General features: G+C 44.2%; 4 protein-coding genes across 7 annotated transcripts; 2 read left to right on the top strand and 2 right to left on the bottom strand.

Moving 5' to 3' along the window:
• Positions 1-5,905: 5,905 nt before the first annotated feature.
• LOC132206988 (zinc finger protein 239-like) lies at positions 5,906-16,932 on the top strand. Of its 4 annotated transcripts, none has more exons than XM_059642148.1 (4): positions 5,906-6,025; positions 7,504-7,553; positions 12,963-13,049; positions 14,568-16,932. In XM_059642148.1, the coding sequence occupies exon 4, from the start codon at positions 14,668-14,670 to the stop codon at positions 15,136-15,138; it is 471 nt and encodes a 156-aa protein (XP_059498131.1). In that variant the 5' UTR covers positions 5,906-6,025; positions 7,504-7,553; positions 12,963-13,049; positions 14,568-14,667; the 3' UTR covers positions 15,139-16,932. The 4 variants fall into 4 exon arrangements, with proteins under 4 accessions (XP_059498131.1, XP_059498132.1, XP_059498133.1 ...); XM_059642149.1 differs by having other exon boundaries at positions 12,963-13,063; XM_059642150.1 differs by lacking the exon at positions 12,963-13,049.
• Positions 16,933-20,796: 3,864 nt separating this feature from the next.
• On the top strand, positions 20,797-21,265 carry LOC132207041 (histone H4). Its single transcript, XM_059642231.1, has one exon. It carries the CDS (start codon positions 20,797-20,799, stop codon positions 21,106-21,108), a length of 312 nt encoding a protein of 103 aa, XP_059498214.1. The 3' UTR covers positions 21,109-21,265.
• An 840-nt stretch (positions 21,266-22,105) lies between these two features.
• On the bottom strand, positions 22,106-23,180 carry LOC132207008 (late histone H2A.2.2-like). Its single transcript, XM_059642180.1, has one exon. It carries the CDS (start codon positions 23,178-23,180, stop codon positions 22,788-22,790), a length of 393 nt encoding a protein of 130 aa, XP_059498163.1. The 3' UTR covers positions 22,106-22,787.
• A 1,219-nt stretch (positions 23,181-24,399) lies between these two features.
• Positions 24,400-26,212, bottom strand: LOC132207024 (late histone H2B.L4-like). The gene has a single exon (XM_059642212.1). It carries the CDS (start codon positions 25,939-25,941, stop codon positions 25,561-25,563), a length of 381 nt encoding a protein of 126 aa, XP_059498195.1. The 5' UTR covers positions 25,942-26,212; the 3' UTR covers positions 24,400-25,560.
• Positions 26,213-26,767: the final 555 nt, after the last annotated feature.

The raw sequence follows: 26,767 nt of genomic DNA, 5'->3' as shown, positions 1-26,767 counted from the left end.
CGAGTTTGTGAATGTAATCCAAGAGGGAGCAATATTGTCAGAGCTCAGACAGCCCAGTCAGTGAGTGTGCACGGCAAATATGTTCGACAGGCAGGCAACAAAAACAAATAGTGCAGTACACTTGCACAGATTCGACAGACGTGAGGCCAAGAAAAAGCAGAATTGGAAAGGTACACAGGGCAACCTTTCTAAGAGGTTTGTGAAGATTAGCTTCTGGAACATTCACCACTGACATCAAGATTCTTGGATTATGCAAGTTTGTGCAAACCCTTTCAAAGACCATAAGATGTAGGAGCAGAAGTAGGCCATTTAGCCCATCAAATCCACTCTGCTATGAGATCAGGGTTGATCTGATCATTCTCAACTCCACCATCCTACCTTTTTACCCCACAAACCTTGATTTCCCTTACTGATTAGAAATCTATCTCAGCTTTGATTATATTTAATAACCCAGCCTCAACAACCCTCAAAGTGAAGACTTCCACAGATTCACCACCGTCAGAGAAGAAATTCCTCCTGATCTCTGTCTTAAATAGATGATGCCTTATTCTGAGACAATGCCCTCCTGTACTAGACTCTCACATTACAGGAAACAATTTCTCCACATTGAGCCTGTCGAGTCCCTCTAAGAAACTTGTTTGATTCAATGAGGTCACCTCTCATTCTTTGAAACTAAATAAGACCATAAGACATAGGAGTGGAAGTAAGGCCATTCGGCCCATCAAGTCCACTCCGCCATTTAAGTCATGGCTGATGGGCATTTCAACACCACTTCCCTGCACTCTCCCCGTAGCCCTTGATTCCTTTTGAGATTAAGAATTTGTTGATCTCAGCCTTGAAGGCATTCAATGTCCCGGCCTCCACTGCACTCTGCGGCAATGAATTCCACAAGCTCACCAGTCTGTGGCTGAAGAAATGTCATCTCATTTCAGTTTTAAATTTACCCCCTTTAGTTTTAAGGCTGTGTCCACGGGTCCTAGTCTCCCCACCTAATGGAAACAACTTCCTAGCGTCCACCCCTTCTAAACCATACATTATCTTGTAAGTTTCTATTAGATCTCCCCTCAACCTTCTAAATTCTAATGAGTACAATCCCAGGATCCTTAGCCGTTCATCATATGCTAAACCTACCATTCCAGGGATCATCCATGTGACTATCCGCTGGACACGCTCCAGGGCTAGTATGTCCTTCCTGACGTTTGTTGCCCAAAATTGGACACAAAATTGGAAATGATGCAGACCCAACCTACTCAAACTCACCTCACAAGACAATCCCTCCAATACCTCGGAGCAGCCTGATAAACCTTCTCTGGAATTCCTCCAATGCCAACATATCTTAGATTGGGGCTGAAAACTGGAAAATATTCACAGTATTCCAGCTGTGGTCTAACTGTTCTCTTGTATCTATTTAACAGAAACTCCCCACTTTCATAATTTGTCCTTTTTTTTGACAGCGGTTGGTTGGCAGTATTCAGAGTGAGAGATTCTTTTATCTGCAAGGCAAGGGGTGCTGTTGGGTAACAGTTTGACAGTGACTTTTCCAGTACTGTAGTGCTTGAACCCTGGGCGAGGGATACAGGGTCGCAGTTCACAAGTATACCTTCTGCCATGAGCCCTTACCGGGGTTGTACTCGATATCCAACCACTTGTATTTTGTATATTCCTGGAAAGACAAGACACAAACTTACCGCAAGGGAATTCTTTCTGCTGGGCTTTGGGGGGAGGGGAATCAGTCACGAGTAACATAGTTAGCTCCTTCATGATCATCTCCTGCTGCCTTTGTTTCTCTCTGCCATTTGACATTTTGCAAACACACTACAGGTGACTCAGGATTGTGTCAGGCAGGGGTCATAGTTTTGGGAGAGAACACGTGAGAGGTCAGAGAATAGCTCTAAAGTTGAAGAAAAAAAAAATACAAAACAAAGTGAAATTTCACAGCTGACACTGGACAGGCCTCAATATGGGAACTACTAAGAGGTGATAGTGTCTGCATTTCACAGTCTGATCAGCTAAATGTTTGTTTAATCTGTTTTATTTGCATATTTATAATAGTAGTAGGGTGAGGTTTCTTTTGTTTAACGGAGATCTGTCTTGATTTTATCTGAATACAAAAGATAAGTACTAAGTTATCTTAGAACAGTGTTTTAAGAGCAGCAGAGGCAGTGCTAATTTCTGGGTCTGCATATTAAGGTGCAGGAATGGCCTTTCATAGAGTGATGTGCTCTTTATGTCTGATCTGGGAGATTGGGAAAAAAATTCAGTGTTATTGATGATTCCATCCACAGAAAACATGTTTGGTCACCAATCATGTTGGATCAATAGGTTCGAATGGCAGATACTGGTAACAATGAATTTACAGGAACCAGGCTTGGCCTGCTGAGTTCCTCCAACTCCACACTGTGTTATATCTGACTTCAGCATTGGCAGTTCTGGCTATCTCTGTTTGAGATGGGAAAGCCACAGGAGATTCCTGCACTACAGGCTGGCCCTCCTACGTGTGTGTGGCCAGCATTTACAATTTTGGGATAGCAGTGGGGGGCAAATAAATCAAAACACAAACTGTGTGTTCTGAATTTCCACAGACAGTAGGAACTGCCGATGCTGGAGAATCTGAGATAACACGGTGGGAAGCTGGATGAACACAGCAGGCCAAGCAGCATCAGAGGAGCAGGCAAGCTTGGCATTTCGGGTCAGGACCCTTCTTCAGAAATGGGGGAAGGGAAGGGGATTCTGAAATAAATAGGGAGACATGGGGGAGGTGGATAGAAGATGGATGAAGGTGAAGATAGGTTGAGAGGAGACAGAAAGTTCAAAGATAATGGGAACTGCAGATGCTGGAGAATCCATGATAACAAAGTGTGGAGCTGGATGAACACAGCAGGCCACACAGCATTTATGATGGTCAAAGAGGCGAGATTAGAGCCAGTGAAGGTGAATGTAGGTGGGGAGTTGGGGGGTGGGGGGATAGGCCAGTCCAGGAAGGACGGATAGGTCAGGGGGTGGGATGGCGTTAGGGGGTAGGGGACGGAGAGGGGGAGAGGAATGGTTAGGGAGGCGAGGACTAGCTGGGCTGGTTTTGGCACGTGGTCGGGAAGGGGAGATTTTGAAGCTTGTGAAGTCCATGTTGATAACCTTGGGCTGCAGAGTTCCCAAGCAAAATATGAGACGCTGTTCCTGCATCTTTCGGGTGGCGATTTTGTGGCAATGCAGGAGGCCCAGGATGGACATGTCGTCGCGCCTCCCTAACCATTCCTCCCATCTCAAGCCCCAACACAACCCATACCCACTAACTTCATGCCATCCCCCAACCTGTCCGTCCACCCTGGGCTGACCTATCCTCCCCTAACTCCCCACCTACATTCACCTTCACTGGCTCTAACCCCGCCTCTTTGACCTGTCTGTCTCCTCTCAACCTATCTTCTCCTTTATCCATCTTCTATCCCCCCCTCCCCGTGTCCCTATTTATTCCAGAATCCCCTTCCCCACTCCCATTCTGAAGAAGGGTTCCGACCCGAAACGTCAACCTTTCCCGCTCGGCCTGCTGTGTTCTGAATTTTCACTTTGTAGTGAGAGTGATGTCATTTGCAAACTTCTCTTATATGAAACTTGAAAGGGAATGTTTACAGATGTGTATCTCAAATCAATTACCACACTGAGATCTGGCACCCACTTAATTCATCACGGCCTACATGTGATAATGGGAACTGCAGATGCTGGAGAATCCAAGATAATAAAATGTGAGGCTGGATGTACACAGCAGGCACAGCAGCATCTCAGGAGCACAACCTGAGATGCTGCTGGGCCTGCTGTGTTCATCCAGCCTCACATTTTATTGTCACGGCCTACATATGATGTAGCTTTGAGCTGAAATAAGAACTGTTTATAACCAGTTACACAGCGAGAATACAAAAAAATCCCACATTCATGAGTTATTTTCTTGTTTTAGAATTCCTACATTACATTTTATCTGCCACGCATGAGCTCATTCAGAAGTTGTCCAAATGAAAAATCACGCATTAGCCGATTCTGAGCAATTGGTCACAAACTCCTCTTAGGCATGAGCAAGATTGCCCCCTAAAAAGATGCCGGCGCGTCTGCGCCCTGCGGCCTCTCATTTCAAATCGAGATGGCGGCCATAAACCCTAAATTCTGGGAGTGGAAGAAAAACGGTTTCACTCGAAGATCGTATTCGGATTTACGTCTTAGCCAACGTTTTTATGAAACTTTTCCGTCACCACCGTGTCCATCACTCTCTTCGTCATGCTGAATTGTGAACACTGCCAAAGACGGTAGGGAACCATATCACCCTCGCCATTGCCTATCTCGCTCATGCTCCTGTCAGACTCAGTACGGCGCCTGTGCACTGTTTTCTGTCCACATTATGAGGAGGTGCCGCTATTGGATGGGGTTTTGGGGGTGGCGGGGGGCGGTGTATAAGTAAATATACGATATTAGATTATAATCCACCTCTCTCTCTCTACCTCACACACACGTAATGGAATGCATGTATGGAAAAAATTCGCATTTGCAGGTACATTCAATTTTGTTCAAAAAGCACATAATTTATGGACAGCCAGTCAATGGTGGCGTTTTATAAATAGCTGCTGAAGAAATAAAATCAGCCTGACTCCAAACCAAAACATAAACAGATTCTGAACAAGGTCTCACAACTAACATGCATTGTCCGACAAAAAATGTCACTTCTTGTAAAACCTTTTGTTCTCTCAGGGCAGTGACTTGACGGGAATTCGGGGATTTACACATATAGATTAATCAATTAAAACCTTATAACTGACTAAAGATTTAAAAGCATGTTAGGTTTGTTTAATAAATCCTCATCAGTAGTTTGAACCTTTGATCTTTGGTTCCCACTGCCAGGTATCCTGGGTACTTGAGTCGTGATTGACTCTTAGACCTGCTGTATTGGGAGGATCGGTTAGCTCAGCTGGGTGGACAACTGATTTCAGCATCTTGGGCTTTATATCCGCAATTTCTGAGCTTACCATTGCTTTGCAACGTTCCTCTTGCCAGATTCTTGGTGACCTTCTTATTTAAGTGAGCAACCGTAAACTCCAGTTAGAATGTTATGCAATACAAAACGGAGCCAGAGGGAAAACAAAATACTTAAACAAAATAAAGAACTGCAGGTGCTGGAACTCTGAAACAAAAAGCTCATGAATGTTGGACTTTTATCGTTCTCACTGTTTAACTGGTTAAACAGTTCTCCTTTTACCTACAAACTATGTAGGTCATGATGAATTAAGTGACACTGTCATATCTTAATGTAGTAATTGATTTGAGATAAAGTCTGTAAACTTTCCCTTTCAAGTTTCATATAAAAGGAGTTTGCAAATGACATCACTCTCAGTACGGGGTAGAAATTCAGAACACACTTTTTTCCTTTTAATTTTCCCCTCCTGCTGTCCCAAAGTTGTAAATGCTGGCCACACGCACTTCCATTCCTCCTTGGGTTGAAATCCATCTGTCCTGTTTCCTTCCAAAATTCCCGGTTTTCTTCCTACTCCCATCTCTTCTGCTTTTCGCCATCACTGCAGTTCCTATCTGTTCATAGAAAATCAAACAAATGAGAGTTTGAGGCTTGCAACGAATCCTGTGCAATTATACCAGGAACTAATCAGGCCATGCTTGGAATGCACTGAATGTTTATGCGTTTGTTTTGTGAGAAAACAAATTAGAATTGCAAATATGCCCTTTACCCAAAAGTAACATTAGAATTGGAAATCATGCAGTTAATTGAGCCAGTAGAACCCGTCAAATAACATCCTTTAAAGAGAACAGTCAATGGCGGCACAGCTACCCAGAATGCCAAAGAGCAGTAAATGTTCCCTAGTCACAGAACAGGAAAATGTGCGCAGGCGTAGTGCCATGTGTGACTGGACTTTGTGCAGGGTGACAGCGACGGTGGAGCGTTGTTTCAGGCGGCTCCTGGACCGTTAACAAACGGACAGAACGACGGGGCCGCTGCATTCAGCATATGGACGGAAAAGCTTCGTAAAGCTGTTCGGTAAGCTGTAAATCCCAGCACGACCTTCTGATGCTTCCGTTTGTCGCCAATGCCGGAGTTTAAAGTTGAATTCATGGCCGCCATTTCGTTTGATAATGACGGGCGGTAGGGCGCAGGTGCAGCGGCAATGTTTGTTGGGGGAATGCACTTGAGGTGCCGCCATGTTTGTAGGGGGCAACTTTGTTCCTGACTGGAAGGAGTTTACCACCAATTGCTTACAATGAGGATAACTCTGATGCTGCTTGGCCTGCTGTGTTCATCCAGCTCTACACCTTGTTATACCAGTTTATTATCTGAATGGTTATGGATTTGAGAAGGGACACCAGCTTCTGAAGGTAAGCATGTATGCACAGCAGGCGGTGAAGATTGCAGATTGTATGTTAGCCCTCACAGTGAGATGATTTGAATACAGAAGCAAGACTATTGTGCTGGAGTTGCACAGGGTCATTGTGAGACTGAGGGAGCATCCAATAGAAATGTATAAAATTTAGGGCCTTACAAGATAAATGCAGAAACGATGTTCCCAATGACTGGGGAGTCTAGAACCAAGGTTCAAGGTTGAAGGATGCAGCGTAGGACGAAAGACTAAGATGAGCACAAAGATCTTCACCCAGGGAGTGGTGAGCTTGTGGAATTCTCTCCCACGACAAATTGTTGAGGCCAAAACATAGGACTGAAATGTTCAAAGAGAAAGAAGGAACAGGGTACGAAGTTGCATGTTTGGCCATGATCATTTAAATGTTGAAGCTGGAGGAAAGGGCTGAATGGCCTTCTCCTGGTGTTAGTTTCTCTGACTGTATTGATGAGGCATAAAGTAACAGGTGCGAGAACTATTCCCAACATCAACTGGGGTAGTCATAGTGTGAAAGATTTAGAGAAAGTGAAATTCTCAACATGCATCCACGGCAGCTTTTGAAGCCAGTATTAAGAAGATCCTACACGAGAGGGAATGGTACTGGACTGAGTTTTAGGTAATTGAAGCCGAGCAAGGAGTTGAAATATCAGTGAGGGAATCAGTTGTAGACATTGATCATAACTCTGTTAGATTCAAGATTGTCTTGTACTGGACAAGTGGTGAGGTCGTTGTTTCTGACTGGCACAGCCTGAATGGGCTGAAGGGCCTTTTTCTTTGTGTGTGGACCTCTATGATTGTTATAACTTTTGTACTGTTATCAACCCCACCCCACCCCCCACTCTGTCCTTTATTCACTTTGGAGCAATGCATTTCTTGAATGCTGCATTTCTTGAATGCAGCCTTGCAACTAAAATCCCCGATCCCTCAAACCGTTCTGATGAAGCCACCCGCCCATCCTTCAGAATGTGTGGGTAGTCACTGGTTTGTACAGACCCAGAATGCACTCTGTTTGTTGCTATGATGTCATCACAAACTGACAATTGCACAGTGACATCACCCACTCCCTGGGGATTTCCTCAAATGTGGAATTTTTCTGACTCTGGCGTTTCTGATATCTTTACAGGTGCCGGCTCCAGCAGGAGATTTCCAAATTGCAGACGGTGAAATTGTTGAGTGAGTAACTTTGACCATTCTTTTACAATTTTGAGGTTTTCGGTGTGTGCCAGTTATCTGTGGAACGATGCATACCTCTGGGGCTGGTGTAATTCCTTTACTGTGGATCTGAAGCCATGACCATCCATTACTGTGTGTCGCCTCTGTCCTCCCTGATCAGCTCTCTACCAATGTCTAACCTGCTCTGTTTAATGTTTGTGTTTGTTTGCTGAATGTCTGAAGTTTCTGTCATTGCCCATCATCCAAGTGTGCACTTCTGACTTACCAGCTCCATCTTCCCTCGGTACTTTTCACCGTCAGGAATTGTAGAGTCATAGAATCATACAGTTTAGAAGAGGCACTTTGATCCATCAAGTCTGCACCAAAAAAAACCTAATTTACACTGTTCCCACTTTGCAGTACTTGGCCCATTGTTTTATAAGTTGTGATGTTTCAAGTGCTCAGCTAAATACGTTTTTAAAGGTTGTGAAGTTTCCTGTTTCACTTACCCTCCCAGCTGTTGTATTCCAAATACCCACCACCTTCTGAATGAAAAAAACATAAACTTCATCAAATTCCATCAATCTTCTGTCTTTCCCCTTTTAAATGATGTCCTATTGACCCTTCAATTAAACGGGAACAGATGCTTCCTATCCACCCTCTCTATGACCCTCATAACCTTACAGCAACAGGAGTAGGCCATCCGTCCCTGAAGCCTGTTCCATTGTTCAATGCTGATCTGTCACCTAACACTGTAAAAGTACCTTTAGCCCATAGGATTGAGTTACAGTGAGTTATAGAGTAATACAGCAAAGAAACAGGCCCTTCGGTCCCCGTGTTGAAACTGACCACCAAACTTGAAACTACATTAATCCCATTTACCTGCACTTGGTCAATAGACTACTCTGTTCTGGCTTTTTAAGTGTTGATTCAGATGCTTTTTAAATGTTGTGAGAGTACTCGCCTCCATCACCATCTCAGCCCGTGCGTTCCATATTCCTACCGCTCTCTGGGTGAATTCTTTTCTTCCCCTTAGATCTTGTCAAAACTACTTATTGTTCTCCTTAAACCTATGCCCACTGGTCTTAGACATGTCTGCGATGGGGAAAAGGTTGTCATGATCTGCATTGTCTCTAACTCTCAGAATTATGTACACCTGAAACCTCCCAAATGCATGACCACACAGCCCCCTCTGCCCAATTTACCAGTTGATCAATATCAGACTGTAGCTTGAGAGCATCCTCCTCACTATCACCAATGAGACTGCTTTTCCTGTCAGCTGCATGTCTGTCTGATAATGTGGTGACCAGGATTGTATACAGTACTCTAGCTGTGGTCTGACCAAAATTCTGTACAGCTTCAACATAACCTCCCTGCCCTTATACTCCGTGCCTCGACTGATGAAGTTAACGTCGATGTAGAACAATAGAGATGTACAGCATGGAAACAGACACTTTGGTCACACTCTGTCATGCTGTCCAGATATTCTTAATTATTCAAGTCCCATTTGCCAGCATTTGGCCCATATCCCTCTCAACTATTGCTATTCATGTACCCATCCAGATGCCTTTTAATTGTTGTAATTGTACCAGCCTTCACCACTTATTCTAGCAGCTCATTCTGTGCACCTAGCACTCTCTGCATGAACATGTTGCTCCTCAGGTCCCTTTGAAATCAATCCTTGATGGGATGCCTGGTAACTTGCCAAGCTGGACCCAAAATTGGCTCAGTGCTGGGAAACAGAGGGCGATGGTAGAAGGCAGTTTGTGTGACTGGAATGCAGTGTGCAGTGACATCCCACAGGGATCAGTGTGTTTTTGTGATATTTGTACGTGAAGTAGATAAGACTTGAGAGAGATGATGACTAAGTTTGTGAATGACACTAAAATTAGTCAGGTGTTTGACAGTGAGGAGACAGGTGTTGGGTGACTGGAACATATGAACAGATTGGTCAGAAGGCAGAATAGTGGCAGTTGCAGTTTAACCCTGATAAATGGGAGGTGATGCACTTTGGCAGAAGGAACAAGACAAGGGTGTACTCAATGAATGGCAAAACGTTAGGAAGCTCAAACGAGCAAAAGGTTCACATGTGCTTGTCTGCATATTCCTGAGGGTGGCAGGACAGGTCAATTCATGCAGTTAAGAACATATAAGGGATGCTTCCCTTTATTGATCATTGCATAGATTCCAAGAGCAGGGTGTTATGAAGCAGGGGTAGGTCGAACGTTTGGATAATTAACCCAAAACTCAAGCCCCAATCTGTTGTTATGGGAGTAGAGGTTCCTTTCTAATGGTGACCTTAACACACAGGGAAGCTTGCTGTTAGAAGAATGGTTTAAAAAAAAATCCCTGATCCCCACTGTATAAGTCACAAGTAAAAGTAACAATTTATTTATTTAGCCCTAACAATGATGAAATGAACAGAATTACTGACAAACAGAAAAACCTTTGCCCCCACCATCCCCACCCCAACCCAACCCAACCCAACCCACCCCACCCCACCCCAACCGACCAGGCACAATCTATTCCCTAACTGAACTGAATTCTCCTGGCATGCTGTCCAAATAAACACAAGTCCCACGTATTATAAGCCCAATTAATAAGAATAATAAATTAAAACATAATCTCTCCCAGTTCACATAGAATGTGTCTCTGAAACGCTCTTCCTTCTGTTTGTCTCATGCCATAAACACTCCTATTCCACTGATTCTGCTGTCAGGGATGTTTTCTCAGTGAAGACTCTTGCTGGAAGTGCCGTCGTGAGACCTTTAGTGGATAGGATGGTGCTTTCACACAGAACTTAGTGATTTCTTGTGTGAGCTGGGTGCATGTGAGCTCAAATGGCAGTTAGCTCTCACACCTTTCAGATGGCCATTGGCTCTCTGCCGAATTTCCAGTTGTCCTCTTCCAATTGTCCCTTGATGACCCGTCCATTTTCTTACAATTGCATTGGCTGCTCGGGTTCTGAATTGCTGCTCCCAGCTCATAGCCAAAACATCATAACAAGCCTAAGAATTCCAATTATGCAGCCAATCAGTACATGCTTCCATTTTTGGTACTGCCTGAAATCTGCAACTATTTAGAGACCCATCTTCTGTATAAATCTCCAATCTTAGAAAAGCACTCTATCTTTCTTGTAACTTGCACTCTGTTAACATTAACCGATTCTCTATCCTCAGATACTGCCCGACCTGTTGTGATATTTCAGCATTTTCTGTTTATTTCAGACTTGCAGCAGCAGCGACAGTATTTTGCTGCTCTTTTGATGATAAGCCCATAAGACAGAGGAGCAGAACCAGAGTCTGCAGAGTCAGTCATGGCTGATACATTTCTCAACCCCATCTAGGCCTTCCTCCCAGAACCAAGTCAAGAAACACACATGGATGAATTAAAAGGCCATTTCTAACAGGGTGGGTGGTGGTCATATTGTGGCCTATTGGTTCCTATTAATTGAGTCACACAAAGTCACTGATTACCATGGAGAAGGAGGCTGCTCTATCCATTGTGCCTGTGCTGGCCTTTCCCCAAAAGCAAATCAGCGATTCCTGTTATTTGCCTTTTTCTTTCCTCTTCAGGGGCTTATTCCAGTTAGCTTTTGTAAGTCTTTGCTGTATCGGATTGAGCTGGAGTGGTGATGGAGGAGAAGTGGCTGAGTTTACCCTGAGTCCTTTCAAAGCCAGCTGGGCCCTACACTTTCCAGCGTGAGGTTGTCAAAGGGAGCTGGACTCTATGGAAGATCGGGTGGCTTAAAAAAAAACACTCCAGACGGTGTATAACAAAAGAAGTGGCTTGGCGAACAAATATTCTGCAGTTGTTGTAGAAACATCGGTGTTAACTTTCCAAAATGCATTAGATTCTGGAAAGTTTCTGTCTCACTGCAAAATAGCAGATAAAACCTCTGTATTGAAGAGGCGAGGAAGGCAGACAACAGGAAACTACAGGCCAGTTAGGGTGACCTGTCATGGAGGGAATGAGAATCAATTATTTGGTGGTATATCACCAGAATATTAATCTGGGGACCTGGGTTCAGATCCTGCCATGGCAGGTGGTAGAACTTGAATAAAACTCTGGCTTTAAGTTGAACGATGGTCAAGAATCCATTGTTGATTTTTAGGAACAAAACATCTGGTTCACTCAGGTCCACTGGGGAAGAAAGCTGCCATCCTGAATGGGTCTGGTTTACGTGTCCAGACCCACAGCAATGTTGACTGTTAACTGCCTTCTGGGCAGTTTATGGATGACAGTGAATGCTGGCCTAGCCAGTGCCGCCCAACACCTCTGCATGAATTTGAAACAAAAACCTGAAGAAATAAAAGTGAACAAAAGGATTTAAATGCATTTAGAAAGGTAAGGACTGATTAGGGAGAGTCAGCATGGCTTTGTGCATGAGTAATCGTGTCTCAGTCTGTCGGTTGTGTTTTTTTTTTGAAAATGTGGCAAAGAAGATTGAAGGCCGGGCGGTAGACATTGTGTATATGGACTTCAGCAAAACACTTGACAAGGTTCTGCATGGTAGACTGGTTAGCAAGGTTAGATCATATGGAATACAGGAAGCACTAGCCAGTTGGAATCAAATATGGATTCAGAGTAGGAAACAGAGGGGTGTGGTGGAGGGTTGTCTTTTGAACTGGAGGCCTGTGACCAGGTGGTGTGCCATAAGAATCAGTTCTGGGTCCACTGCTTTTTGTAATTATCCAAATGATTTGCATGTGACGGTATAGTTCATAGGTTTGCAGATGACACCAACATTGGTGGTGTATGGACAGTGAGGAAGGTGATCTTCACTGAGTAGTTTGGGATTTTGATCAGTGGGCTGAGGAGTGGCAGATGGAGTTCAGACAAATGAGAGGTGTTGCATTTCAACAATGAAAATCAGGGCAGGATTTAGACAGTTAATGGGAGGGCCCATGGGAGTGTAGCCGGACAAGGGGATTAGGGGTGCAGGTGCAAAGTCCCTTGAAAGCGGAGTTGCAGGTGGACAGGGTGGTGAAGAAGGCATTTGGTACGCTCGCCTTCATTTGTCACTGCATTGAGTTATTGGAGTTGGGATGTCATATTGCGACTGTACAGGACATAGTTAGAATACTGTATTCTGTTCAGGTCTCCCTGCTATGGGAAAGAAGTTGTGAATCCTGAAAGTGTTCAGAGATGATTCACAGGGATATTGCCGGTATTGGAGGGTTTGGGCTGTGGGTTGGGGCTGGAAAGGATGGGGCTTTTCTTCCCTGGAGCAGTGGAGGTTGAGTTGTGAGGCTTGCCGCATCAACGGCCGTCCCAGGCAGTGCATTCCAGACTTGCACCACCCTTTAGGTGAAAAATGTTTTCCTCCATTCCCCTGTAAAATTCTTGCCTTTCACTGCAAAATGATGCCCAGTGTTATTCACCCTTCAACTAAGGGAACAATTACTTCTTTGTGTTTCTCCAATTTAGTGGAATTCTTTGAGGAGTGACATGTGCTGTGGATAAAGGGAGCCTGATGATCTCTTGTTCTTGGCTTTCCTGAAGGCATTTCACAAGGTACCATGGAAAAGGTGACTGTTTTGAGTGGGAGCTACTAGTTTAGTGGTACATACCGGCCTGGATACTGGATTGGCTGGATGATAGAAAACCGAGAATATCCATAAATGGGTGTGTTTCAGATTGTCAGAATGTGATGAGTGGGGAGCCACAGGGCTCTGCTGAACCTAAACCTTTTGCAGTTTATATCAGTGACTTGGACGAGGGAAATGAAGTCGTGGTAGGTACACTTTGTGTTGCTACAAAGCTATCAGGAAAGGTGGCTGTGAAGACTTAATTTCCCGACATCAGTTTGCAGCCTTTTTGAATGAATATTTCAGGTGATCTATGATATAACAAAATGTGAAATTGTTTGCTTGAGGGGAAAAATGAGAAAAGAAGACAGGTGCAGAATCTTTTGGGGTTTAGATATCAAGGGGATCTGGTGTGAAATACACAAAAGATTGGGATATAATTAACAAGTGAAGATGAAGGCTCATGGAATGTTCTTGTTTATCACAAGTGAAATCGAATAGAAAAGTAAGGATTTGATAATTCAGTTGTACAAGGAATAAGTGAAACTTCACCTCCATGACTATGTGCCGTTTTGGTCTCATTATTGAAGGAAGGATGTAAATGCGGTGGAGATTCAGTAGACTGATACCTGAATGAGTGGAGATAGTAGGAACTGCAGATGCTGGAGAATCTGAGATATCATGGTGTAGAGCTGGATGAACACAGAAGGCCAAGCAGCATGAGAGGAGCTGGAAGACTGATGAAGGGTCGAGGACTGAAATGTCAGCCTTCCTGCTCCTCTGATGCTGCTTAGCATGCTGTGTCCATTGAGCTCTGCACCTTGTTATCCCTGAATGAGTGGGTTGTCTTCTGAGGATATTTTGGACAGCATGGGGAATGCTCACGTGTTCAGAAGAGTGAGGTGTGACTTGCCTCATGTTTAATATCCTGAATGGGTTTTGACAAGGTGAATGTGGACATACTTTCTCCTCCGGCTAAGTCCAGAATGGGGGAAGACTGCTTTATCATGAGAGGAGTTCTTTATACAAGATTAGTGTGACTTTGGAACCCTCTGCCTCAAAAGACAGTCGAGACTGGATCATTGTGTGGAGCTGGATGAACACAGCAGGCCAAGCAGCATCTTAGGAGCACAAAAGCTGATGTTTCGGGCCTCGACCCTTCATCCAGCTCCACACTTTGTTACCTCGGATTCTCCAGCATCTGCAGTTCCCAGTATCTCCGAGACTGGATCATTGAACATTTTTAAGGCAGAGGTGGGCAGATACTTGTTCAGCCAGGGAATCAAAACTTATTGGGTGTAGCTAGAGATTCAAAACATGATCTTATCGGTCATCATCGTATTGAATGATGGAGCAGGCGGGACGGCCCGATAGTTTATATGTTAGCTGTTGTGTTCATACATTTGACACGGAGCCAAATGCGATACCAGGACAGATGCATGACTTTGTATTTTTATGGGGAGACTCTCACTTCCATTAATTCTGTTCTAAATCAATTCCACAGGATATTGGAAGGAGAGGATTTACAGTCGGGGAAACTGCAACCGATCAGGATTTCAGTGTGGCCCAATTTGGTGTAACCTGAATCTCATTGGGTTTTGAACATGGAAGGAGAATACACTGTTGACAGCGGTCAGAAACTGTACATGTGTGATGTGTGTGCACGAGCATTCAGCCGATCATCTGACCTCTCGAAACATAAACGGAGTCACAAGGAGAAACTGTGGAAATGTGGGGACTGTGGGAATGGATTCAGATCCTCGACTGAACTGGAAATTCATCGGCGCAGTCACACTGGGGAGAAACCATTCTCCTGCTCTGAATGTGGCAAGGGATTCAGTCAGAAATCCCACCTGCTGAGACACCAGCGAGTTCACACTGGGGAGAGACCATTCTCCTGCTCTGAGTGTGGGCAGGGATTCACTAATTCCTCCAACCTGCTGATACACCAGCGAGTTCACACTGGGGAGAGGCCGTTCATCTGCTGTACGTGCGGCAAGGGATTCACTTTGGCTTCCAGCCTCCAGACTCATCAACAAATTCACACTGGGGAGAGGCCATTCACCAGCTCCTAGTGTGGGAGGGGGATTTTTTGACACATCCAGCTTGATGACACGTGGGTGAATTCACACTGATGAGAGAGTGTTTACCTGTTCCCACTGTAGGACAGTGTTGAGTCAGTTCAGATAAATGACTGTACATCAGCAGATTGTCTGTGGAGAAGCTGAGTGAGGGGATTCACTGAATCTGCCACCTTGTGGACAGTTCACACTGGGGAGAGGCTGTTCACTTTCTCTGTGTCAGGGAAGGGATTCATTGAGTTATGGAAACTGCTGAAATGTCAGTGAGATCCTGAGTAACTGCCGTGATGAAGGATGTATAATTTATATAAATTTCAGTTTGGAAGTTGGCTTTTATAATAGTGACACTGAATTTGGTTCATTTTCTGAAAGTTTTCTTTGAAAGAAAAAGTGTGAATCCTTGTGAAACAGTGACCTTCCTCCAGCACTGCTCAGAATGCAAGTGGCTGTGGAGCCCCATGTGGAGTGAATGGGAAATTGTTTAGACTCTTGTTGATTTGCAATGGATGAGCAAACATCAAAGGACATTATCTTGTTTTCAGTTCAGAGTAATCAAGGATTGATTTTTCTTTATAAACCCAGGGTTAGAAGGTATTTTGTTTAGTTTGGAGATAGGACTAAGATCAGAATCAAGTTTAGTCTGTCTACTATAGAGAGCTCAGAATAATTCAGTGGAAACAAAAGAACAAAAAGTTACCTGAGTAGAACTTCTGAGGAGGGTTTGGTTTGAGCTGTGATGGTATTAGAAGCGGAAAATGTTTATTCTCTGAAATTTGAGAGTATTCCTGAAAGAAAATTCCATAGTTCACAGGATGTGTTTGGGCCAAACCAGTTCAGATATAATTTAGAGATTTAATATTTGATGTAATTTCTCTGGATTTAAACCTGTGTAAATAAATACGGGCACACAGTTGCAGCAGGTAATCAGGAAGGCTTGTGGAACAATGGCACTTTAAATCTCCAATTTTCTTGAAATAAAGTTGGGATGTCTTCCTGCAACTGTCCAAGGTGCTGGTGAGACCACATCTCGAATGCTGGGAATAATTTGGCCCCCTTATGGAAGGAAAGGTATTATTTCATTGGAGGTGGTTCAGAGAATGTTCTCCAGGATATTCCTTTGTATGGAGGGACTGTCATGTGAGCAAAGGCTAAACTTTGTGGGAGTCTACTCACTGGAGTTCAGAAGAATGAGAAGTGATGAAACGTATTAAATTAGGCTTGAAAGGGTAAATGTTGAGAGGATTTTTCACTTGCTGGAAGAATCTCTGTCCAAAGTGCATTGTCTCAGAATATAGGGCCACCACCAATTTAAGACAGATGAGGAGGAATTTCTTCTGTGGAGCGTTGGGAGCCTGTGGAACTTGTTGCCACAGAACAGGGAGGCAAAGTCGGGCCTAGTCTAAAATGAAGGCTGATGTAGATTCTTGATGAAGAATTATGGGAAAATCACAGGAAAGCAGCCATGAAGAATGTCAGATCAGCCCTGATTCTGTACAATGGCAGAGCAGGCTCAAGGGACCAAATGGTGCTGTTGAGAAATATTGTTATTGTTGAGGAACATTGTTTTTCTCTCTGTTTTTGTCTTGCGTAATTACAATTTGTCTTTTTTGATTTTGCTGAAGAATCTCTGCAGCGTCACATGACTGACCACCATGTCAACCAAAATAAAAGAGTATCTCACTTGGAGATAGTCAGACACACAATTAAACTGTCACCCAATGTACCAGAAGATGTGGAAATAAAGTGTCATCCGGTATAAAATAATAAATGAAATTCAATTCCACCTGATACTCTAGTTGTTCAATAATTTACCCCATATTTACTCACAGGAGCAAAGACTGTCAGAAGCAGAGTGAAAGTCCCGCTTGCGTACCAGACTAAAGGTGGATATTTACAGAAGAAATCCCTCCCTCTCCCAGAGAGCAACTTTCAAAGTGAATAAAGCTCAAACAGCCCTCCAACTCCATTTTAATTTAATCCCTACTTCCTGTCACGTTTTTCATGTTGTTATTGCCCTGGTCACATCGTGTTTTTGCTGGTGTGAAAAGTCCAGCAGCTGTTTTGGTGTATCTCGGTTCAATTTGAAAGCCTCTCACTGACAGTAGAAAGCCTCATTTACAGCATTCTACCACCAGGCAGAACCCCTGCAGAGAGTTACAAAATTAATTTTAAAAAGAGAAACATATAAAATCTATTTGCAGAACTTGGAGGGAAACAATTTTCTTTTACTTGCTGACAAGGGATGGGACACTTGTTTGCTGGGTGTGAAACTCAGGGTTCGTATTCCACCAGGGTTTGAATCTCCTGCACTAATGGAGTATTAAAAAGGAACTTAAACACACAGAAGTAGCTGAAAAATGACACTCTGGTGTGTAATTTGCCCTTTCTCTGGAGATGCAGGGAAAATGGGATGCATGTGAATGCATCTGAGAATAAGGTGTGCATCGGGTCAGTGATCACTTGTTAATTTATGCAACATTTGTAAAATACACAATGCACATTCCCAGAATAACAATGGTTTAACTGACCTAACCTGGATATGCTTCAAGTATTTATTCAGACAAAGCTTTCCCTGATATAATCTCCCCTATTTAAATGTAACTCTATTCCAGTTGTTGTCAGAATTATGATGGGAGAGCTGAAATGGCCATGTGAGGGACAAATGTATTGATGGTGCAGGGATAAAGTCAGTTTTTGTTTTGAATATCTGACTGTGCACAGGATCCCAGATCATAGCATGAGTTTTGAGATTGCTAAAACTGCTATGGTGTAAACAAGGAAAAGAAACGGAGCCAACTTCAGAAGGATGCAGGGATTCTGATAAAATGGACAACAAACCAATGGGTGGGATGTGAAATGGGTGCAGGGGCAGTGAAAGTTCTGGTTTAATTTACGTTAAACTGAATCTTACGTATGTGAAATATAAGGCTGGAGTTCTGTCTTTTCAGGGAAGGCATGTTAAGAACTGTTTTATTCATTCTTGCATTTTAGCAAATGTTAGTTTGTTTGGCACAAAAATAGGGGGAGTTGTATGATGGAGAATTCTGTTCCCATAACTTGCTTCTGTGCTTCACACGAATATACAGAAAAGCTTACATGTCAGATCAGCCACTGCATTTACTTGTTTGTCATAGTCATAGCATTTTACAGCTTGGAAACAGGCCCTTTGGTCAACATGGACGAGTTGGTCCAGACCACCTAATTTAATCTAGTCCCATTTACCAGAATTTGACCTTTATCCCTCTAAACCCTTCCTTATTCATATACACTTTCAGATGCTTTTGAAATACAGTAATTGTACCGGCCTCCACAACCTCCTCTGGCAGCTCATTCCAGGCATGCACGATCCTCTGAAAAAGGTTGCATCTTGGTCACTTATTAACCACCTCACACCTTAAAACTGTACCCCCACCAGCCCCAGTTTTTGGATTTTGCCACCCGAGGGAAAAGACCTTGATACTCACCATATCCATCTCCCTCATGATTTTCTAAACCTCTAGAGAAGGTCACTTCAGCTGCCGAGGTTCCAGGGTTGAACGAAACAATAGCCCCAACCTATTCAACCTCTCCGAACAGCTCAAATCCTCAACCCTGGCAACATCCTTGTCAATCTTTTCTGAGCCATTTCTCGTTTCACAACATCCTTTGTGTAGCAGGGAGACCAGAATTACACACAGTATTGCAAGAGTGGCCAAACAGATGTCCTGTCCAGATGCAACATGACCTCCCAACTCCCATACTCCATGCACTGACCAATACAGACAGGCATACCAAATACCTTCTTCACTATCCCATCTACTTACAACTCCACTTTCAAGGAACTATTAATCTGCACTACAACGCCTCTTTGTTCAGGAACATTCCCCATCATGGTGTGCAAGTTCTGACCTGATTTGGCTTTCTGAAAAAAAAGCACCTCACAATTATTTGATGAAAACTCCATCTGCCACTCATTTGAGTTCATTCCACAAATTAACAGTTTCTCCAATTCCATACTAAATTGTTACGACTTTCAAATCTCAATTGTCTAAATATAAAAATAAAAGAGAATTGCAAATGAAATAAAGCTCCTGGGTGGATTCATTCACTCCCATCTCACCGTTGGGTGCAGGTCTCACATTGACTATTTCCTCGTGATTGTATGTGATATGATACAGTGCCCCCTAGGGAGCATTTCAAACAGTGTAGCATTAAATTGCAAAAGGATATCGAAGCCTGTCATTCACACTCATATTTAGTATCCTATATATAAACCACGGCAATCCACTCGATTAAATTCTACCCATAAGCATTGGTATCAGTCATCCTAGAATGGAATCGCCAGAACCATCGATTAGATGCTCGTTTGTTTTAAATACTCGTTTCAGCTTATTCATCAAAAAAACCAATGTTGAAATAAAACAAATTGAACAATCTCAAATCTTGAAAAATCAAACATTCAACACAAAATACAGCAGTCAACAACTGCTTAAGTGGTAAACGGGCAGCCTCCATTCCCCCTTCAGAGCCACCACAACCTTACATTGAGAACGGAGACCCGAGAAGAGGAAAAACAGCACAGGCGGAAGGGCTACCGTACCACAGATAGTTTTATCTGGTCGAATGCATCATGTCAAGGGATACTGAATTGTTTTACGGCTTCCGGGGTTATTATTTCCCGATTTCTAAACTTGTTGCTATTCCTCTAACAGTGTCAGATCTTTCCAATACAATTACAGGAAACTACCTCATGGATACATTCCGTCCGGGCGGATTATAGCTCAATAACACTAACAATAATGGCAGGGTGAGTATTGTGTTACCAGTCTCCCAGTAATACAGAGGACATTAAAATTAACTCGGCTGTGGTGAGGGTCCAGTTTCTTTCACTGATGTTGTGGGTGGCTCTTAAAAGAGCCTTTGGGTTGTCAGGTTAAAGAACGGCCCCTTCACTTTTTAGTGGCGCCCCCAGCGGCGGTTTTCTTGGGCAGCAGCACGGCCTGGATATTAGGCAGCACCCCGCCCTGAGCGATGGTCACCCCTCCCAGCAGCTTGTTGAGCTCCTCGTCGTTGCGCACGGCCAGCTGGAGGTGCCTGGGGATGATGCGGGTCTTCTTGTTGTCCCGGGCCGCGTTACCGGCCAGCTCGAGGATTTCAGCCGTCAGGTACTCGAGCACCGCAGCCAGATAGACCGGCGCTCCGGCACCCACACGCTCAGCGTAGTTACCCTTTCTCAGGAGCCTGTGAGCTCAAGCAAACCAGTAATAGAGACAATGGCTCAGCTTCTTTCAATGAAGTTGTGGGTGGCTCTTAGAAGAGCCTTTGGGTTTTGGATGTGTTTTTCTCAGCAGAATGTGGTGTCTCACTTGGAGCTGGTGTTCTTGCTCACCGCCTTTTTGCTATCTTTCATCGTGAAACTTGATTCTGCAGGTTTTCTGCCGGGCCTTGTGTTCACTGCCCTTGTGGAGAAAAGGTTTAGTTCCAGATCCAGTTGGTGGCGGCAGTATTCTGGAGGCGGAGCTGGACATTTCTCTGTCTGTCACTCAGTTTCCTGCCCGGGCCGCCTCTCACTCTCTGTCAGCCCTTTCTCAGTCAGGTCGGGGCGGGCTGTATAAAAAAGGAAGGTGAGGCAGCTCGGGTCTGATTCCGCAGCGATTGGAGTGAAGAAGCGAGATGTCTGGGAGAGGGAAGGGAGGCAAAGGCCTCGGAAAAGGCGGAGCGAAGAGGCACCGCAAAGTGCTCCGTGATAACATCCAGGGCATCACGAAACCAGCCATCCGGCGCCTGGCTCGCCGTGGCGGGGTCAAGCGCATCTCGGGCTTGATCTACGAGGAGACCCGCGGGGTGCTGAAGGTTTTCCTGGAGAATGTGATCAGGGATGCGGTGACCTACACTGAGCACGCCAAGCGCAAGACGGTGACTGCCATGGATGTGGTGTATGCTCTGAAACGCCAGGGCCGCACTCTGTATGGATTCGGCGGCTGAACAACTCGTCCCTTTTCCAGCGAACCCAAAGGCTCTTTTCAGAGCCACCCAAACCCTCCGATTGAGAGCGGAGACCCGAGGATGGGAAAAGGCAGCACATAGGGAGTGGACAGTGTACTGCAGCTGGTTATTTCATTTCGAGATATTTGATTTTGGATCACTCTTTAAAGACAATACATAAAGTTCACGCTCAGCGCTACAGGAGTGAAAACAGGTAGAGCGGAGCATTCACTTTGTTGCTGTCTCCTATAACGAATGTTTTACATTTAAAATATCCCTTCAGTGCAGATAGAGGCTTTTCAGCCGTTCGAGAATACACTGATATTGCTGCTGATTATATCACATTGCGACTAAGATACAGAAGTCGGCTCTGTCATTCGATCATGGCTGATTGGTTTCTCAACCCTGATGTGCCTTCTCCCCTTGACCTTAGACCCTTTTTCTTACGAACACCTCTCTGTCTCGGTAACAATACCAGTATGTGTAGTTAGTTGTTAACACCATGAATAATAATGTGTTCTTCCATGAGTTTTGGGACCCAGAGGCGAATGATACATTTCACAGTATTTGTACTTCATTGACCCTTCCAGGAATGATTTGTTGTTCAGTTTTCACTCTCACAGCCGTGCCGCTGTTTTCGTGCCGTATTCTTTCTATCTGCCTGTTACAGACAGGTCTGGCAGCAATTGCAAATTGTGTGCGGGCTAATTATGGTCTGGGTGTAATTTAAAAAAGTACCGATAAAGTGACATTTTGTATTTTTACCGTCGCATACTGTGCTAGCTTTTAAGATGTTTAAATCGGCATGTTGTTTAGATTAACCACGGTTTCACGTTCGGTTGATCAGTTTCGCTGGACTGCATCAAACCCCGCGCTTTGCTCCTGCCTGTTTCAGGCAATGATCCAAAGTGCTGGCCGCGCAGACTGCAATCTCTGTTACAAAGAAAATTCTATAACGTATTCGGCACAATACAAGTTGCAGACGAATGGTGTTTTACGTTTTAATATTTATTCATTCTCAGGGTGAAATCAGCGGATTATTTCAAATCGGTTAACTGCAAATGAGTTTGTCAATCAGCCTTCAACAATTATTGCTTTTAAATTTGAAAAGCCCGCCAAAACATACAAAGGATTTATAAGTTTAGGTCACACAATCTCCCTTTTGGCCCGGTCCCCGCTCGTGTTTGTCGGTTGATCCCCTTGGTCGGTACAGAATCGATTTGCCATTTTTCTCCTGTGCAGGTACTCAACGGTGTTGTTCCCTGACGGAACAATGGGGACAGCATTTTGATTATTTAATGCCGCAGTCCCTTACAGCTAAAACTCCACGTTTACTATTCCAGGGCGACAGCTGTTCTTGTTTTATCTTGACCAGATAAGGCCCTCAGTGACGGTGAGCGGACCCTAAACGTGAACTGTTTTCACTTGCACAAATTTTGCCAGACTGGTGAAGCTTTTCCAGAAATTGAACCAATATAAAAATCTGAGAAAAAAATATTTTTTAAGAAATCTAAAATAAAAAAGGAAAGTTTAATTATCGCAATTTCATTTACACAGTCCCCAGACTTGACAGAAAAGGAAAAATAACCAACCAGCAGTGACAGTCTAACTGCTTTTCATTGATGTTGTGGGTGGCTCTTAAAAGAGCCTTTGGGTTGTCAGGCTACAGAACGGTCTCTTCACTTTTTAGTGGCGCCCGCAGCGGCGGTTTTCTTGGGCAGCAGCACGGCCTGAATATTAGGCAGCACCCCGCCCTGAGCGATGGTCACACCTCCCAGCAGCTTGTTGAGCTCCTCGTCGTTGCGCACGGCCAGCTGGAGGTGCCTAGGGATGATGCGGGTCTTCTTGTTGTCCCGGGCCGCGTTACCGGCCAGCTCGAGGATTTCAGCCGTCAGGTACTCGAGCACCGCAGCCAGATAGACCGGCGCTCCGGCACCCACACGCTCAGCATAGTTACCCTTTCTCAGGAGCCTGTGAACACGGCCCACCGGGAACTGCAGCCCAGCCCGGGACGACCGAGACTTCGCCTTCGACCGAGCTTTCCCGCCACCACCCTTTCCTCTCCCAGACATCGCCACAATCTCACACTTTCACAGAGAATTCTGCAATGCGGCCACATCCCGCCCTCTTATACCTTCGGGAGGAATGGGGGTGCGGCCATTGCTGATTGGTCACATTGTTCAGTATCTCCTCATGTCGTTTCAATGCCCAATCAGATATCTGCTTCCCTCACCAATCCGGAGAGGGCCCGGGGAGGAGGCCGGAAAATCCCGGCGCCAAATCATCAACCGCTTTCTTTCAAACTGGAGAAGCCCGCCAATAGTTTCAAAACGGGAAGAAGTTTTACGAAGAAGAATGCGTTCATATTCCAGATAATTTACTTTTAGAATACAACTGTATATTTCATACAATCTCTCTCTGATTCCCAGGCCTAAGTGAATCGATGTGATTATGATTTTGCTTTTTACCCTGATCCTTAAGAATAAACAGATGGCAGAAAAAGAGCCCGGCGTAAGTTACTCTCTGAACAAATTCATTTTATTTCACATCAGCACCCGGATACATTGATAAAAGCATCGCACAGCTATTTCTTTCCCGTTGAGCGCATGACCGTTTTAAACAATATTGACAATCGCGCTCCCTATTGCACGGGATCAACAATATTTCTACTTTTGCGATGCCAGTCCGCCAGCTGTTCTGCTTTCATCTCGGTTCACTTTGAAATTTTCCCACCGACAGCAGAAAGCCTCATTTATGAGCTTTCTGCAAAACCGCGGGGAGATTTGAAAATAAAACAAAATTCCTCTGCGTGGAAACCGGAGGAAAATGCCGGCGCCAAATCATCAACCGCTTTCTTTCAAACTCGAAAAGCCCGCCAATATGTACAAAACAGTAAGAAGTCAAACAAAGAAAAATGCAAAAGTATTTGAAGTAATTTACTTTTAGATTACACCGACATGCTTCACTCAATCTCAGTCATTCCCTAGCCTCCATACATCTGTATTTATGTTCTTGAAAGGATTGTTTGCTCGAACTTTACGAATAAACGGAAGCAAAAAACAAACCTGCCAAAATCCGTTCCCTGCATAGATACTATTTCACATCAGCACCCGGTGATATTGATAAAAGATAATAAAATGTGAGGCTGGATGAACACAGCAGGCCCAGCAGCATCTCAGGAGCACAAAAGCTGACGTTACGGGCCTAGACCCTTCATCAGAGAGCTCTCTGCTGAAGGGACTCGGCCCGAAACGTCAGCTTTTGTGCTCCTGAGATGCTGCTGGGCCTGCTGTGTTCATCCAGTTTCACATTTTATTATCTTGGATTCTCCAGCATCTGCAGTTCCCATTATCACTGATATTGATAAAATACTCCTTTTTTCAGGTGAGCGTATTAATGCTTTGGACAATATTTTTAAAATCGCCTTTCCTATTGCCCTCGACTGGACTTCCACAATAGTTCCACATTGCCGATGCGAGTCCGGGAGCTATTCTAGTTTCGTTAAGAATCACTTTGAAATTCTCCCATCGGCAGCAGAAAGCACCACATACTGCATTTTGAAAAAAACAAAAATCACAAATCCCGCTGAGATTTGGAATTGAATTGCAATTAAATTGCAGGGGGATTTCAGGGTTCAGAACCCACTGCGATTAGTTTGAAAAATGCTCAAACCCACAAAAGAGGAAAAGGAGTGAATAATTTAATCCTGTATAAGCTCACTCACACTGACATTGCAAATGAATACTTTACACAATTTTTCTGTATTGCATTCTCTCTTCTACTCGAATCTGTCCATTTCTGCACTTGAATAGAATTTTCTGAATTTAGCAACAAGCGGAAATAGCAAAAAAGAGCACCGCATTCTGCGCATATTTTTATTTCACTTTTCAAGTGCACACCGAATATTGATTAAACCTCGCACAATGTCCTTTTGGGTGAACGCGTTCACACTTTAAACAACAGCTTGAAGTTGCCCTCCCCTGTTGTCCTTGACCAGTCGTCAGGCACAATTTCACACTTGCTATCGCAATTCGGCAGCTGCTCTGGCTTTATCTCGGTTCATTGTAAGATTAACAGAACAGCAAGTAGATTGTAAAATCTATTCATGGGATTCGATGTTAACTTTGTTTCCCGGGGTCATCAAGTGTGAAAGAGGAACTTGGAAAAAAAAATGGAAGTTGTTGATAAATGATTCATTGGCGATAATTATGCTCTTTGCAGATACAGGGAAACGAGACAGGGTATGGCTGCAACCTAAAATAAAGGGCAGATGAGGGATGACACATCGAGTTCTAAAACAATTACGTTATTTTTAAAAAGCCGACTGACATTACTAATACATACCGAAAATCATTTGCAAAAAGTTGGTTCAGCTGTTTCAGCGAAGTTGTGGGTGGCTCTGAAAAGAGCCGTTGGGTTTTGGATGTGTTTTTCTCAGCACAATGTGGGGTCTCACTTGGAGCTGGTGTACTTGGTCACCGCCTTTGTACCCTCCGACACGGCGTGCTTGGCCAGCTCCCCGGGCAGCAGCAGCCGCACCGCGGTCTGGATCTCCCGGGAGCTGATGGTGCTGCGCTTGTTGTAATGGGCCAGGCGGGAAGCCTCCCCTGCGATACGCTCGAAAATATCCTTGACGAACGAGTTCATGATGCTCATCGCCTTGGAGGAGATGCCGGTGTCGGGGTGAACCTGCTTCATCACTTTATAGATGTAGATGGCGTAACTTTCTTTCCTGGACTTTCTCCTCTTCTTACCGCCTTTCGCTGGCGCCTTCTTGATGATTTTCTTGGCGCCCTTCTTGGAAGTTGCCTGCGCTTTCTTCTCATCCACCATCGTCACGATTACTTTCAGACACAGAATAAGCGAAAACGGCCTCGGAGCTCGCTTTTTATAGCCTGATCACGTCAGCAATGCTAATGAGGGATAAGGGATAAGTCTTGTTCTTGATTGGACAGTTAAAAAGAATGTCAAACATGACATCAGCCTCGCTGTGATTGGTTAGTTTATGGAGACAATGCGGATCTATCAGGATCTTCAATGAAATGCGAGACACAAACCAAATTCTGTACACGGAACAAACTCCGAGCTCACTCGCAAATCAACCGGTTATTGTCAGTTAATGATATCTTGAACACAGTATCTGAGAGATTTTAATTGTGGCAGTGTGTTTTGTTCTACTCAAAGTAATCTTTCTGTGTAATATTATTTTGTTTTATCTCTCTCTGAGTTCCGCAGGACACTTGTGTCATTGAGAGATTCAGGCTTATTGAGGGATAGTTTGTCCAATATCTGTCAGTCTTTCCTATGTGAAAATGCGAGTGCAGTTATCTATCTGTCCCTGTCTGTTTATGCAGTGTGAGTGATTATCACTCTCACAATCTGTTCCTGTCATACAGTCATAGAGATGTACAGCACTCTTGTGTCCACATCGACCATAATAATCAGATATCGTAAATTAATCTAGTCCCATTTACCAGCATTTAGCCGATACCACTCTGAACCCTTCCTAATCTTGTGCCCATCCAGAAGCCATTTAAATGTTGTAATTGTCGTATCCTCCACCACGTCCTTTGGCAGTTCAATCCAGTTATGCACCACTCGCTGCGAGCTAATGTTGCCCACCTTAGGTTGCTCTTCAACATTTCACCTCTCCACTTAA

The sequence above is a fragment of the Stegostoma tigrinum genome, chromosome 44, assembly GCF_030684315.1.
Source record: "Stegostoma tigrinum isolate sSteTig4 chromosome 44, sSteTig4.hap1, whole genome shotgun sequence".
Classification (NCBI taxonomy): Eukaryota; Metazoa; Chordata; class Chondrichthyes; order Orectolobiformes; family Stegostomatidae; genus Stegostoma; species Stegostoma tigrinum.
This window is presented reverse-complemented; position numbering and strand designations above follow the sequence as displayed.

Excerpts from the sequence above, each read along its gene's own strand:
- LOC132207041 (XM_059642231.1), top strand. The coding sequence starts at position 20,797 with ATGTCTGGGAGAGGGAAGGGAGGCAAAGGCCTCGGAAAAGGCGGAGCG.
- LOC132207008 (XM_059642180.1), bottom strand. The coding sequence starts at position 23,180 with ATGTCTGGGAGAGGAAAGGGTGGTGGCGGGAAAGCTCGGTCGAAGGCG.
- LOC132206988 (XM_059642150.1), top strand. The coding sequence starts at position 14,668 with ATGGAAGGAGAATACACTGTTGACAGCGGTCAGAAACTGTACATGTGT.
- LOC132207024 (XM_059642212.1), bottom strand. The coding sequence starts at position 25,941 with ATGGTGGATGAGAAGAAAGCGCAGGCAACTTCCAAGAAGGGCGCCAAG.